The following is a 15,368-nucleotide window of genomic DNA, read 5'->3' as shown; positions in this document are numbered from 1 at the left end:
TGGTGTTCAGCTGTGAGTGCACTGGCAAACACGGCGCTGTGATACCTTGCTGCAGCCTGGCCCCATTCCCAAAGACTCGTACATTTAGAGCTCACCCAGGTGAGAGCACTGGTAATGTCCATACAGACTGATGCTGTGGAGCAGCCCCAAGGCTCAGAGGCTTTGGTCGCAGTGCTCACTCCTCTGTCCCTGTTCAGGACATGCAGTGCACACCCGCACAGCAAAAGTGTCACTCCTCAGGCCTGATGTGACCCTCAAGAGAGTCCTTCATGTGGCTTTGCCAGTGTTTTGTGCCTTAGTTGAGCTTTGGGCCTCTACAGAGCAAGGTTGGAGATGAGTCTTCTTTTCCTAAGGAGAGGGATGGGGGGAAGTGTGGAAAAATACCTGCTAGGCAGGCATTGAGACCTCACAGCTCATTTCACTTTGATGTGATCTTGCCTTATTCTCACAGCTGATGTCCATGCAATAGCAGAAGATGCATTTTGAACTTCCATGTTCTGTGCACTTGGGAAGTCCTCCTTTCCTTTTGACACCCACCCCCCCTCTCAGGAGGTGGTTTAAGACCCTTTTCCCTTTCTCATAGGCTGTTCACATTTCACTGCACTCACTGAGCCAGAAGGGGCTCAAGGAGTTGGCCGTACGCTGTGCACCTTCATGTGCCAACAAGACTGGGACAGGTCCAGCTCAGCCTGGGCTGTGTCATCTGTTTCAGTCCCATGTTGGCCAGTGCTGAGGAATAACTCATGCTCAGACCTTTTTGTGCCAGTGACCATGTGCCCAAACCCTGTGCAGTAACTCCTATGGGAGAGGTACTTGGAGCCTCAGGAGAGAGCTTGAGGGTGGGCAGCGATGTGGTGGCTCTATTCCCACCCGTAGGGCTCAGCTCACTTGCTTTGTGCCTTACAAAGTTTATTGCTGGTACTTGATGATCGGGACAGTTTCAGAAATTGGTAGTGCCACTGGAACCTCAGGTGCTGTGCAAAGCTAAAGGAAGGCACAGCTCCTTCCTTGTGAGAGAAGCCATTCCTCTCCTTGGTGTCAAAGCTGACCCTTCACGTCTCATTTTAGAGATGTGGGGGCCAATATTTGACTTCTCCTTTGCAGTTCAGGGGTTATGGTTCTGGGCAGCATGATCTGGTTGAAGATGTCCGTGTTCATTGCAGGGGGTTGGACTAGATGACCTTCGAAGGTCCCTTCCAACCCAAACTGTTCTATGATTGTGTAGTTCTTACAGTTGAATAGCAGCTGAGGGTCACCAGCTCATTCACCATAGAGCTACAGGAGGGAAACTGAGGCATGGAGCTGAAAGATGCCCTTGGAGTTCCTGGAGTGACTCCCTGAGGTATTATCCCATTGGGGTCTTCAACTGCACATCCCACATGCTGCCAACACAACCCACCATGGCAAATGAAACCAAGGGGAGCGGAAAGGCAGTGATGCCTCTTGCCCTGCCATGCATTTGGCTTGGCTTGCAGCCCTTCCTCTCCTCTTCCTCCCCTGGCACCCCTCGCTGCCAGCACGTGCCCTCATCCTGCCTCGGCCGGCAGCCCGAGCCGGCTCCTTTAAGGCAGGCACAGCGGGAATTGTGTGCGGTGCCAGCCTTCGCTGCCAGCGCCTCTCCCGCTTCCCCCTCGGAAAGTTTCCTGCCCAATTGTTATGTGCGATCCGATCTGAAAGTTGCTCTCTAAGCTTCTTGTCACATTTTGACTTAATGAAGTGCAACTGGAGTGGGAATTGGGGTTCATCACGCCAGTCTCACTGCGCTCCCTTGTTGTCAGAAAACAGGGGCGGTTGGGGACCGTAATGCAACGCTGCAAGTCGTTATCATTCCGGTCAGTCTGTTTAACACAAAATTAAACAAAGAACTAATTAGTGCCTCATGAATTAATAAATGCGCAGTTGCCGGGTAGGAAGGGGAGGAAGGAAAAAAGGTTGTTGAAGGAAAGATACTGAAAAAGTCGAATTAGGATGTTGTGTCAAGGGGAAGGAATAAAAAAGAAATCTGAGTCCACTTTGGCGAAGAGTTTGGATCCATTGGTTTCCATGGAATAAGCTTCCCTCCTCCTCCTGCCTCCTGCTTGTCTGCTCTAGAGCAGGGCTGAACAGCAGGCACAGGGAAGAGGCAGCCTTTGTGACTAAAGGGGCCTTGTAAGGAAGATGGGGGCAAACTCTTTAGCAGTGGCCGTTGCGATAGGACAAGGGGTGATGGTTTGAAACTCAAAGAGGGGAGATAGAAGGAAGACATTTTTTACAGTGCAGGTGGTGAGGCGTTGGCACAGGTTTCCCAGAGAGGTGGTAAATGCTCCATCCCTGGAAGTGTTCAAGGTTGGACGGGGCTCTGAGCAGCCTCATCTCGTGGAAGATGTCCATGGGGGGCTGGACTGGATGACCCTTAAAGGTCTCTCCCAACCCAAATTATTCCGTGATTTCTTCACAGTGCTCCCCAGAAGCCAGAGCTGGGATCCTCAGCCTGGTAGCCACATCCAAAGAGCTTCATGCCCAGATGTGGGACCCAAGAGGTGTGAGGTGAAAGCCCACCCTTGGAAAGGAGGGAGGCTTTGAAGATGCTCATGCTGAGCATATCTCCTCTCTTCATCTGAATGCTTTGGAGCTTTGTACTTTGTACAGTGAGGGGCATTGTGTTGAGGCTGAGGTCTGTCTCCAAAAGGTTCATCTCCCTCTGGCTCTGGAAGGAGCCAGCCCTGGTCTCTTGACATAGAGCAAGTGAAAGGGGAAGCCCTATGGAGGAGAGCAGTGATGCAGGGACGAGGTGGGGAGGAGCAGGAGGAGCAAGGGCGGCAGTGGGGTAAGCAGGGCGAGGGGCAGGGTGAGGTGACACCCATAGCTTTAGATTTGGCAACACATTGCTCATTTTCTGGACAATCCATGATTGCCACAGGAGCAGTGTGTAATCCCAGATTAACCATGTCCCAGCGGCGCTCCCCCTGCTCCTTGCCCTGTTCGTGCTGGCTGTGCCTGCTTCCCGCAGGGAAGGATGCGGCGCGGGCTGGTGCTCACACAGTGGAGCTGGGTGTGTGGGCTGTGCCGGATGCCTAGCCAGCCACCAGACCCCGCTGTGCTGTGCCATGCCATGCTGTGCCATGCCATGCCGCGCCACGCTGCGAGCTCTGCTCTGGTGCATTGTCAGGCAGGGAAGCAGGCAGAGCTGGGGGAGGGAAGAGTCCATCTTTAAGAGGACATGTCAAGTACAATTAGCGTTATCTGTCTAAATATGTACTGGGAACACAGAATACAAGAGGAGGCCTGGCTGGCTTTAATGGAGACATATGCAAGGTCATATTGCCTCATACAATCCCCCAATCTGATTTGGGGATTACACATTCTAAGTAAATTGGCGTTATTCCTCTTGCATCATTGATAAGCTGCGGCCGAAAGAAGGGGAGTGAAAAAAAAAACAACAGAACAACAAGTAAAAACTCAAACCTAAGAACTGACCATGCACAGGGTGAGGGAGTGAAGCTGGGAGCACGAAGAGACTTACAACAGAGAGCTGGGAAAGGGGGAGAGAACGGGAGGGAGAAAAGAGCAGGACAGAATGGCAGAGACAGCCATGGAAAGAGCAAGGAAGAAAGGGAGAACAAAGGGAAGGAAAAGGTGGGAGAGGGATGAGAGAGCCATAAGGACAGAGGGTGCCAGGGTGGGAGAAGGACCTCGAGTGGGGGAGCTGTTACTCCAGCCGTGCCCTCAACCTCCTTAGCACCAGGATTTGAGTGGGGAAGGAAGGACCCGGCTGCTTATGCACCTTCCTCACCCAAGGGGCTCCCTGCGCTCTGCGTCCGTTCATCCATCTGGGATATCTCACCGGCTCCCTCCCGCTCTGGGTCCCAGCCAGCGCCAGGCATCTCTCTCTGGCGCAGCGTGCAGGCAGCGGTGGTGTGAGTGATGGGAGGAGGCGGCCCCACGCACCCAGCACCGGGGCCCCAGAGCCAAGTCCCTGCCCCTTCTGCTCGCCAAGGGGCAGAAGCAGGTCCCTGCGGGGCAGAGGCGGCTGTGCTGAGGGCTGGTGCATGGCACTGTGCGTGGCCTCGGGTTGGTTTCCATTTCCCGGCCACGTCCCAGGCAGTTGCAGTGGCTGCTCTGGCAGGGTTGCAAAACAGAGGCTGCAAGAGCGGGCCAAGCACCCGTGCCATTGTGCATGAAGCCACAGTGTGCTCCCTGCCACCTCCCGGCCCTGGGAGAGGGAAGTCCCTGTCTGGCTGGCTGTGGAGCTCCCCTCCCACCCTGTCGGTGCAGGATAACCCCCTGCAGAAATCTCACGGCACGGCTTTTGTGCTCTGTCACATTTTTGGAACATATGGTTTTAAATAATTCAATTTACTTTTCATGTGTTTTGCTGTGACTTGTTTTCCCCTGTCCCTTTTCTCTTTCCTCCTCACTCTCTGCATTCTCCAGGAAGGAAGATGCACAGATGAGTGGATAAAGGGGTTCAGTGGGAGCCAGCCCTTCACCCCATCATCTTGTGCCCTGTTGGTGTGCAAGGGAGGCCTCTGCCTTAGCACAGTGGTGAACCTCTGGGAAAGAGGGGTCAGCAGAGGAACTGGGAATGTTGCAAAGGGAGAGATGGACCTGGGAATGTTGCAAAGGGAGAGATTTGGCATGGAGCAGAAGGCACCTTGGATGTGTGGGCAAAGTATGGTGCGGATACCTGGGAAGCAGGATTCAGGCCAGGAATAGCTGCTCACTCCATGCTAGAATGTTCCCAGGCCTTGTTAGGAGGCTCATGCCTAGGGAGATGCAGGAGACCTGTGTGTCTTGTGGCATGCATGGCACCACACGGTGCAGCCAGGAGCAGGGAAGCACTTTGTTCCCATGCAAAGTCTGAATGCCCCATGCTGGTTCTCACCTCGCTTTTGTGAGTGTCTGCGCCTTGGCTCTTGGTTCCATGTGCCCTGTGCATTAACTGGGTCCTTTCTCTTCCCTCCCCAGGATGAAGTGAATTTAGAGCTAAAAACGAGGCAAGAAACCAGGCCTTGAAATCTCCGAAAGGTAGGAGAGACTTCAGACTGCAATGGGTATGTCACTACGCCCTCCTGGGTTCTCTTTTCCTCCGCGTGTCTCGCACTTTATGGCTTGCTTATTGTGGCTGTGTCTGCACTGGAACTTCTGGCACCGGACCATTGTTAGTCATAAAGGGAGGTGAAAATGGAAGAAGGTCTAATGCAGACATGCCCTATGTGTGTCCTAGTCATGTCTTTGTTGTTGTACACCAGTTGTTTGGGCACCTGGTTTTGTCTCTGTGGGATTTCCTTAGTCTCTTCTCTACTGCTTCTATCTTTACAGATAAATAAGTGTGTAAGTGCTTTGGTGATGAGGGTACCGCTTTGTCTTCGTCCATGTGGGCTGGTGGGAGATGAATAAGGTCCTTTCACTGAATAGGATGCAGTCTCCATCTACTGTGAAGTTTTGCTGAGCTCAGTTCACATAATTTAAGATGGTGATGTGTGTGCTCTCCTCCTCCTCTGGCACATTTTTATCTATTCAGACTGCAGCACCATGCTGGTGTGATGGAAGCAGCTCTCTGTCTCCAGCAGAATCCTACGTTTTACGGGTTTTCCCTTTACCTAAACCCTCTTGACCTAACTTTGCAGTCTCCTAGGGCTGGATAGTCACTTAGTGCCTGTCTGGTAAGAGTTAAGAGTCCAAGAGCCCAGGGAAATGAAAGGTGATTGCCTTTCTTAAAAGCATTGTCTCCATGTGCTGGGTAGCGCAGTCCCTATGCCACCTCAGGTGATGGTCACTGAGAAGACCCTGCCACCCAAGACAGCTCCTGCTGTCCTTGTCTCTAGCAGAGGCAGCACAGGCCTCCCTTGTATGTCACCCAAAGAGTCTCCACTCTTTCCTGTGTCTGCACACTGGGAACACCTGGGTACCACGCTGTACCCTCTGCAGCACCACCACGTCCAGCCTCTCCCATTGCTCCTGGCACCAAAGCAAGGCTGCGAGCAGGCCAGAGCAGGAGTGGTCATGGCAGAGAGGAGGTTGAGGAGCCCTCTGCCCTGTGGGGCATCGCCTCAGAGGTGCCAGGAGCACTCACTGCTCTGTGTCAGCGCTCAGAGCATCTGTGCAGCACTTGGGACCCCGAGCCCCAGCGCTGGGGAGCCCATGGGCTGAGTCCAAGCGATACCAGAGGGGCCCGGGCTGGCTGGGGTGGGAGGGGGCCCCAAGCCAGTGTCAGAGGTGACCGGTGGAAGGCCAGTGTTATGTAAATACCACTGCTGAACATGGCAGGCCTGAATGGCCCTGCGCGTCCATCCATCATTGCTGGGGAACAGAAGCCTCCCTGGGAGCATGGGGGGCCGGCAGCGCGGGGCACGCAGACACAGGCAGCATGTGCCCTACTCATAAACTGTTTGTTTTCTTTTTGTCTCTCTCGTTTCGGGGCACCCCGCCGAGAGCAACTCTCTGTTTTGTCCTTGCAACCTCTCCTCCAACCTTCCCCCACCACTCCAGGCCTTCCTTTTCCTCCCTCCTTCCCCCGGCCTGGAAAAAAAATAGGGAGGGGAAAAAAAAAAAAAAAGAGAATGGTAAAAAAAAAAAAAAAAAAAAAGAGAAAGTGCCCAGTTCCCATTGCGGCTTCTTTCTGTGACTTCAAAGGCTCCCCATCATTGTTTGGGATCGGCAGGCAGTGGCCCTGAAAACGTGATCACAGCCGGGCACAGTGTAGGTCACCACCGAGCGCCATGCTCCGAGCGCTGAAAGGAACAGGCAGATTCTTCCCTTTTCATGCTTCACAACCCTGGTTACAGCGCTCTGCCTCGCCCGCGTGCTCCTCGCTGCGTGGCTATTCTTGCTCTTTTCTCCTCCTTTCCCTCCCTCTTTCTCTCAGCTCCCTCATTTCGCCATCCATTTGCTCGCGTTGTGCTCTCCTCTGGGCACAGCATCACTCACTCCTCACTTTCTTTTCTTTCTTCTATTACTTTTCATCCTAACTCTCTCCTGCCCCTTTTCTCCCCTCTTTGGCACTGTTACACAAATCTCTGTTCCTTTCCCCCTTTACCCTCTCCTAAAGGTCAGGCTGAAGGTTGGTTTCCTCATGCTCCCTGTTCCTGTTCAGTAGCAGCCTTCCTCTGACATTTGCCCATGTTTCTGTCTTCCCCTGTGATATCTCATTCACTGTGCCCCAAACTGCAGAGGTTCTGTAATCTCTGGATTAGCCCCAGAAGCCTGCAGTCCTGTTCTCCCTGCAAGGTGCAAGCTGACTGCTTTCATGTGCAGTGGGCTTTACTCCCCCAAAACGTAACACAGCCTTACATGGGGAGGCAGCACCCGGTGCCTGCCAACAGCCTCAGCTTCCAAACTTGCTCTCGGGCTTTGCTGGTTAACGTGTAAGTAGGGTTGCTGTTGTGGATAATCTGTGAAGCCAGCCACTGACTTCAGATCCATCACAGGGAAACAGGAATCTTACAAGCCTCACATGGAACATGACACTGATGGTAGTGCTGGAGGGCAGAGTTAGGCAGAGGTAAGACAGAGTGAAGGCAGCCAGCAGTTTGAATGGTCATCCTAGAATACATTTGCAGTGGATCTTAGCTGGGGAACATGACATTGTACTGAAACCTGGGTGTGTTGCAGTAACACTGAGCCACAAAACACCTCCAGCAACCCCTTTGGAGCAGAACAGGACAGGACTGTGCCCCTCCAGCACCCAGCTGGGGCACAGCCACCCTCTCCTCAGCCCCCAGGAGCAGAGATCACAGTGCTTGTGCCTCTGGTGATTTGTGAGGTTGTTTTAATGCCGAGGAGCCCACCAGGACTTGTCTCTTGCTAAATAGGCATATTAAGGGACATTGCAGCAGGGGTTATAGAGTAATAATTTGTCCTAATGAGCTGGTGTCACGTTCTCCTAGGCCGGGCTGAGTGTGAGCAGGAGCTGTAGGAAGGGGCTGTGCTGGCTCTGACCTGTCAGCGCAGGTTAATGAAGTACTGCACTGCTGGGGGGTCAGGGAGCTGTGGGGAAGGAATAGCTCTCCCCTGGGCTGGATGCCTCTGGGGAAGGCCTGTGCCCTGCAGGGTGGAGCAGCAGGATGCACACTGGGACACTGGGATCTCTGTGCTGGGCTGGCAGCTGAGTGTTACTGCAGCCTCATCAAGCTGTCTCTGCAGGCAGAGGTGAACCTGCTGCAGGTGGGGTTTGGTAGGGGTTTGTCCTCTGGCCTCACAGGACAGCCCTGTGGAAGGAGGTGGGAAGAATAAGAGAGAAGAGGTTTCTCCTCTGTTAAGGTGCTCTAATGCTGACAGGTCTGAGTTCCCACACAGCCAGGCCAAAATTCCTTGTGACACCAAGGTACAGGGTCAGGCAAGTGGCTGGTGATGAGCAGTGGGAGGTTTACACAGAGCCACATCTTCATCCTTGCCTTTCTCCTAGCACGGAGTGTATGAACAGCCAGAGGAGGTTCTCTCTGCCCTTCCTGTTCCCTCTTTCTCCTCCCCTTATGCTTTCCTATGGTGTGCTGATATCCACTGCACAGCAACTCTATAAACTCGGGCAGTTGCTTCCATCCCTTCTGGAAGCCGGGCAGCCAGGGCACAGGAGAGTTCTGGCAGTCCTGCCAGTGAACAGTACCGGGGAGCAGGCTGGTGCTGCGGGTTGAGCAGGGCTCTGCACTCTGCAGGAGAGGACAGGAGAAGCCAAGAAGGAGAACTCCTGTTCCACCTGCTGCCTTGGGGACCCATGGATCCATGGCCCTGTGGATCCCACCACCCATCCATACTGGGCAGAACAGTGCCCTTGGCCACATCAGTGCCCTGCAGTCTGCAGCACAAGCTCCATATATCATCTTCCTCCTTCTCCCACTCATCTTTCTTTGCTCCTTCCCCCCCGCTTCTCTTTGCTTTCCTCTGTCTCCATCTCTCTCTCCCTTTCATCTACTCAGAAGGCTTTACTCCACTTCCTTGTCACCCTAATTGATTGCATTAACCTTTCAGCGTATTGGATTTCCCCAGCACCGTGCAGAGAGCACTGTGCAATATGCTTATAATCCGGGCTGTAATGGACAGGCAGCAGTCAACGAGCCCCTGCTCCAACAGGTTCTGCTGACAACTTCTTCTCGGGGAGGGGGAGCAGGAGCATTGGTGGGGGCTGCCCAAGCACGGCTGTCACCCAGTGAGCAGGTGCCACTGTTAGCTTGGGAGAGGGATCCAGCTTGGGAAGCTGGGGGGGGGGGAGATGTTGTATTTGACCCAATTCCTGTGATTTCTCCTTGTGTCTGAGCCCCCCTCTTCCCTGCCTGCTCTATCTACAGTTTTGTTCCAGCTGCTCAATACTAAATTAACGTACACTTTACATTTAGGCACTTGTTGCTAGTGGCAGGATGAGAAGACAGTATCACGGAACCCACATGTTTTCAGACCAGGCTTGCCTTTGCTTTTTCGTTTAATTTCAGTGTAAGAGGATGTGAGGGAGGTGGACACTTTTCCTGGGATTTCAAAGATAAAAGCGTAGGAATATTGTGCTCATGAGGAGGACAGCACCAGGATTCAGAGACATCAGGAGAAAGAAGCCCTGAATTATATGTATATGTATATATATATATATATCTCAAACTTGGCCTTGGCTAAATCCTTTCATTCCTGGTACCTTATTTCCCTCCAAGGAAGGCAAAGCTGTGATTTCAGCACCCCATAAGATGCTGGAATCTGCAGGAGGGCCATGGGGAGACCCAGGGCTGTTACCTCTGCTCTCTGGGCAAGGAAGGGAAAGTGGCTGCAGACAGGCAGTGAAACCACACAGCCAGGTGCCACTGCTTACACTGACTGCGGGGCAGGAAATAAACCCACAGAGTCAGTGGCAGGAGCATGCAGGTCCATTACAGGCCTGGCATCCTGCTGGTGCCCAGGGCCAGAGCCCGGAGGTGCTTTGGCATTCCTTAAAGGACCGCAGTGATGGATCTGCCATGATCTTCTGGCAATGGGCCCCACTTTAAAGTATCCTGATGTGGGATTCAGATCAGCAAAATGTTTTGAGCACCAGGTTGAGTTTTGCTAAGCCAGAGTCTTTTAAGTATGTATTTAGAAGTTTCATTCAACATGGACCATTGGATGAGACCTAGGTCCTTGTGAAGTCCTTTTATAACATCATAAGATGGGTCTTCATTTACAGTTGTAGCTCACTGTAACAAATAGCAATAGTAGAAGGGTTTCTGTAGGTCTTCAGCTCAAGAGTAACATCATGTTGTTAAAAGCAGTTACTCCTGCCCCTCTCAAAGGTGGCCCACTCTGCCCTGGGGATGTTTAGAGCTGAGGTTTAGAAACCTTGGAAGCCCCTGGGCACACCGAGCTGCATTGTCAAAGGTAAAGGTAAATCCTCATTCTCGCTGTTTTAGAAGGAGAAATGATGGGAGATGGAGAGAAGCAAAAACTCTTCCAGGTGATCATACTGAAAAGTGGGTGACCCCTTTACAAGCCGGGAGGTAGTTGAAGGGAGGGGCTTTATTTTAAGTTAAATAGAGGAGAAATAAGAGCAGGAAGCAAAGGCTGAGCAATTGGAAACAAGCAAGAGAGAAAGAGAGTGATGGGAGCAGCACCTCCTAAATGGAAGAGTAAACAGGCACTCGGAGGCATTAACTTAATTGATTGTTCTGCAACAGGCTGAACGCTGTGTTATTCTGTCACCGTGGCAACAACCCAAAAAAATTGTCAGCCTGTTTGGATGAAGTGAAGCGAAACATTCTCTAATTTGCGGTGATCCGGGTGTTTGTTTTCCTTCCGAAGAGGCGGGGGCTCCATTGATCTATTGTTTGCACAGAGCTGGTTTTTAATGGTGATATGGGGAAGGCAGGAGGCCGGGGGTGGGGGGGGGTTCCGGGGCAGGTGAGGCAAGGGGGGGGTCTCTGCTGTGTTTCCCCACATCTGCCTTTGCAGGGTGGCCGTGTGAATGCAGCAGGAACTCTGTAGTAGGAACTGTCCCAAGGAGGGTTGAGGACAGGGGAAAGTGGCTGTGATGGGCTTGTGCCAGAGATACTGCTTCAGTCCTTCCTGTTCTTGTCCCTTCGGGCTCTTGCCGCTCCTTCTGTATCACAGTCTGGTGTTGGGTAAGGACAGCTACACTGCCTCAGGGGCAAGAGCAGCTCTGTTCCCCCTAACTCCCTTCCCAAGTCCATGCTGTTCCATTTAATGTGTGCAGACCTGTGCCTGTGCACACCCTGTGCTTGGGGGATGCATCTTTGCACATTCAGTGGAGGAGTCACATTCAAGTTTTATCCCAGGACCACAGCTGGGGTAAGATAACAAAGTGCCCACTTTGCACTCTGTTGCAGCGGAGACATGAAATCCCTGAGCCAAATGATGGGGGATTTTGTCCCCTGGGATGGGCAGCCAGGTTGCTCCAAGGGGCTGAAGGGGACAGGAGATGGGGACAGCCACAGTGGGCAGGGTGGATTCCTGCAGGCACAGCTTGGGTCAGACCCGGGGAAGCAGTGAGGATGGGAAGATGCACCACAAGTTGTGCAGTGGCTTGTGCTGCATCTGACCACGCACACCCGGGGGGCGAGGAAGGAAGGAGCTCCTGGGGACACGGCTCGCTGTCAGCACAGCCTTGTTTCAGAGTGAAATGTCGCTGCAGCACTCGCTTCAGCTGGGAGATGTTCAGTCAGAACGGGAAAGCTCAGGAGACCAAGGAGCAAGCCCACGTGGCCAGGGGTGAGCAGCAAGGCCTTGGGCCAAAGATGTGATGCCAAGAGAGGGGTGCTGTGGCGGTGGAGGGGAAGGCTGGCAGGAAGGTCCCTTACAGGTCTGCAGAGGTGGCTGAGAGCCAGTGGGAGGGTGAGTGGCAGAGGTGGCTCTGGGCCAGTGCAGGAGAGCAGAGGGTTTCCTCATGACACTGGATCAGTGGGAGGGCCAGGCTGCTGACCTGCCTTGCGCATGGCTCTGCTTGAAGGTTCCACCCTCTCCTTTGGGGTTTCTGCACTCCCAAAGCCTTTGAGCACCCAGTGAGGATCCCTGTGTTTCCCATCCAGGCAGATCATCCCCATCAGTCCCTGAGAGTGTCCCAGACCTGGTCCAGCTGCTGCACAGGGGCTGTCTGGTTGATCCCTAAGATTTCAGGGACAGCTGTAGAATACATTAGTGTCAGATACTGGAGAATGTTCTTTATGGGGTATGCAGGGGCAAAACCCCACAGTATGTCCCTGCCCTCTTCCTGCCTCCCTCCCTGCTCTTGTTCCTGTTGTCTTGTGTGATTTTCCTCCTCTGTTTGTACCAGTTTTGCTTAATCACCCTTTTCCTCTTCTCTGCCTTCCTCTGTTTCACTCTCTCCATCCGTATTTTAACTCTTCTGCTCTGTTGCTCTTTCTCACAGCGTAGATGTGGGTGAGGATAAGAGACTCACTGGTGGGTGAGCAGCGTCCCTGGGCACTGTGTCCTGCCTGGGGATCTGTCCCTGTGCTCCCAGTGGGAGGGGGCACGGTGGGTAGGTGGGACAGGAGTGCTGTGTGTCTGCTGGGAGCAAGCTGAGCTGCCAGGGAAAGTTTGGTGGTTATGGGCGTCAGGAGAAGCTAAATAACCCTGTAACTGGTATGAAGGTGAATTCACGGTCTAGTGAGCACTGAAAATACGAGAGGGCTCTGAGACAGGCAGAGTGTGGAGAGGGGAATTCAGCTCGCTGATGGCTCAGGGCAGTGCTTCGTGTCTGGAGCGATGCAGGGACATGCTGTTGCCATCCACAGAACACCACCTCCTGCGGGCTGGCTGGAATGAAGAGGATGCTCTGTGCTGCAGGTACAGATGAGGGATGCACACACTGACTTGGCAAGAGGAAGTCTGTACCCCTGGCCATGGACCCATGTCCCCACAGTGCCACGTGGCTGTGCACATACATGTGCAGACATGCAGATAGCCATGCCCACACAGAATCACATCTCTGCATGTCCTCATCTGTGTGGATGCAGCCACAGCCTTACAAACACAGGGGTGCAGGCACACACACCCCACAAATACAGCCCTGTTCTGTCTGCATCGGCTCGCAGTCAAGTCAAATTGCTCTCTGGTGTAAGTACACTCCAGTCAGGCAGCACAGGCAGATTTATGCCAGCATATCTTGAATGTCTGTTTGGTTACCTGCTGTGAGCAGGAGAAGAGTTGCAGGAAATCTATTCTCCTTCCAGCTGGGAGAGGCTGATGCCTTGGGGTACCAGGAGATGCGCAGAGAGGAAACCCCCTTCAGCTTTTCACCTGGAGCTGGTAATCTCCTTGCGCCGAATCCCCAGAACAGGGGAACTGCATTTGAAGCCCAGCCAGGGGTGATTTAGCGTTAGACGTTCGCAGAAGAGACTTTGATTAATTCGTAGTAAAATCAAGCAGCACTTGGGTGCCAGCACCACATTCCAGGGTGAGCCGGCGACCGAGGTGCGCGCTGGGCAGCTGCCAGGAGCCTGAGCAATCCCAGCAGAGGTGGCAGCGCCATCCAATCCACAGCCTCTCCCCGCTTGGGCTTCTGCATTATTAATTTATTTTTCTCCCTTCCTTGGCAAAAAACGAGTATTTGGTAACGACCTCAAATTGCAAAATGCTGATGATTTGGAGAATGTGTCACAGAAGCTCCAGGGTGATAAAGGGGAGACGAATCCCAGCCAACAATCCGGCTCAGCCAGTTTGCCTATTTATTAAAGAAAAAGCCCAGATCATTAACTTTTTTGTTGTTGTTCTGTTTGCGGGCAACTCCCTGCTGGCAACTTTCGGGCGCCCAGTAAATTAAACCGAGTATCGGCCTGGTTGGGGGCAGCCCAAGCATGGAGTTAGAGCCTTGAAATGGGTTAGAAACCGGCTCCGTTTGCGTTAGCGCATGAATAAAGCCTTCAGGGTACCAGGGAAAAGTGCTCTCTGGCATAAAGGTGGTGTCGGAAAAGCCTCGCTCGCTGCCCTGTGGAGGGTCAGGTATTGTAACCAGAGAGCTGAGCCTCACTTCTCCTCCCACTGCTTGTTCACACAGTTAATTGCCCCTCGACACGTTGCTGTGCTATGTTGGTCCCCCGAGAAGCAGGGCTGGAAGAGAGCATCTGTAGGCACAGGCTTTGTTGGTTCCCCATTTGCCTGCTCGGTTTGGTTGTCGAATAAAGAGCAGTTTAGGGATGGGCTTGCCTGCTTGGTGCCTCTGTGAACTCGGAGAGTTCCCTGTGCTATCAGGGAAGGGTGATTACGTCCCCCTCCTCTGGAACATCCCACATGTTTGCTGAAGTAGTGCTTCAAGCTAAATCAGTTTGCTGAGGGCTCCAGCTTCCCTTAATTCAGTGTCAGGACCGGGCTTGCATGGCTATTATTCAAGAAGCTTTATCAGAAGCACAAAGCTAGCATCTGCCCTCCTGCTTCCCTCTGGGCATCACCAGCTCTCCTGCCCTGGGTTTGGCACACGGAGACTCGAGGGACTGCCTCGCCGAGCCCATTTGCAGGCAGAACTCGTTTCAGCTCCTCGAGAGTCTCGGCTCTTCCACTGCCTGTGGGAGCATGGTGGTGGCTTGGATCACGGGCAGAGCAGCGCAGAGGTGCGAGAACCAGCTAGAGCTGAGGAGCTGGGGTGGGAGAAGGGAGCAGAGATGCGGCTGAGATTGCTGGCCTCTCCCCTTTCCTCTTTCAACCCAAGTGAGTTGTAATTAAAGCTGGATTTTAGGTTTTAATCTCAGTTGGTGTCCGAGCTCTTTCCCTCAGAGGTAGCCACCTTCTTCCCTTGGCCTGGTTCATGTCCCTCCATAATCACTTCTCTGGTGAAGCCTGCCCAGACGCAAGCTCACGTGGGTGCTGATGGGAGGAGAAGGGTATTTTTCAAGGTTTCTGCTAGGTTTTTTTCTTCTGAAATACAAGGATGTGCAATTTTTTTAGTTTCAATTTAGCATTGGAGAATTTTATAATTTAGTAATTAAAATCTCTGATAGGCTTTAGAAATTGCAGCTAATTGAATTTAATGGGAAGATGATTTTCAATTTTATTTGATTACCCGGACCCCTGGCATTGGTATTTATGGGAAAAAAATGGGAAATGTGCTGTGTGGGCTAAGATGGCATAATTGAATTAGGGCTAATCGGATTTCTTCGTCATGAATTTCACTATAATTTTCCTATAATTTTCCATTAGATATCTAGTTTACAAATATTCACAAAGAAATGAAGCTCTTTCGGAATGGAGATTGCTGGCTAACAGGATTACAGGGACGAGAGCTCGGCACTGCCAGCCCGGGCTCCTGCAGTAATGCAATCGCTGCGTCTGCCTCACACTTACCACCCGCCGCTGCTCCCGCACCCCCCGGCCCGCTGCCAGGCCTTCCTCTGGGAGCTTTGCTGCCTCTTCACCGTGGTGTCCGTGTGCCACTCCGGTGCACACATACCCCCGTGCAGGGACACACGTGTCCCCGCCGGTGTGGG

General features: G+C 52.9%; 1 protein-coding gene across 5 annotated transcripts in view; it reads left to right on the top strand.

Moving 5' to 3' along the window:
- Positions 1-15,368, top strand: part of CASZ1 (castor zinc finger 1) — a 281,496-nt gene that overhangs the window by 172,327 nt on the left and 93,801 nt on the right. For 4 of the 5 annotated variants that reach the window (XM_062604804.1, XM_062604829.1, XM_062604785.1 and 1 more), the window contains one exon: positions 4,948-5,033. Coding sequence is in view for 1 of the 5 variants with exons in the window: in XM_062604829.1 (XP_062460813.1) it covers positions 5,030-5,033 (4 nt within the window). In the remaining 4 variants the exon portion in view is untranslated. The remainder of the gene's footprint in view (positions 1-4,947; positions 5,034-15,368) is intronic. The other variant, XM_062604795.1, reaches the window with a different exon arrangement.

The sequence above is a fragment of the Pezoporus occidentalis genome, unplaced genomic scaffold (assembly GCF_034315485.1).
Source record: "Pezoporus occidentalis ecotype Australia unplaced genomic scaffold, CSIRO_AGI_Poc_V1 ctg119, whole genome shotgun sequence".
Taxonomy (NCBI): Eukaryota; Metazoa; Chordata; class Aves; order Psittaciformes; family Psittacidae; genus Pezoporus; species Pezoporus occidentalis.
Note: the sequence above shows the minus strand (reverse complement) of the source record. Positions and strands in the feature narration are given on the sequence as shown.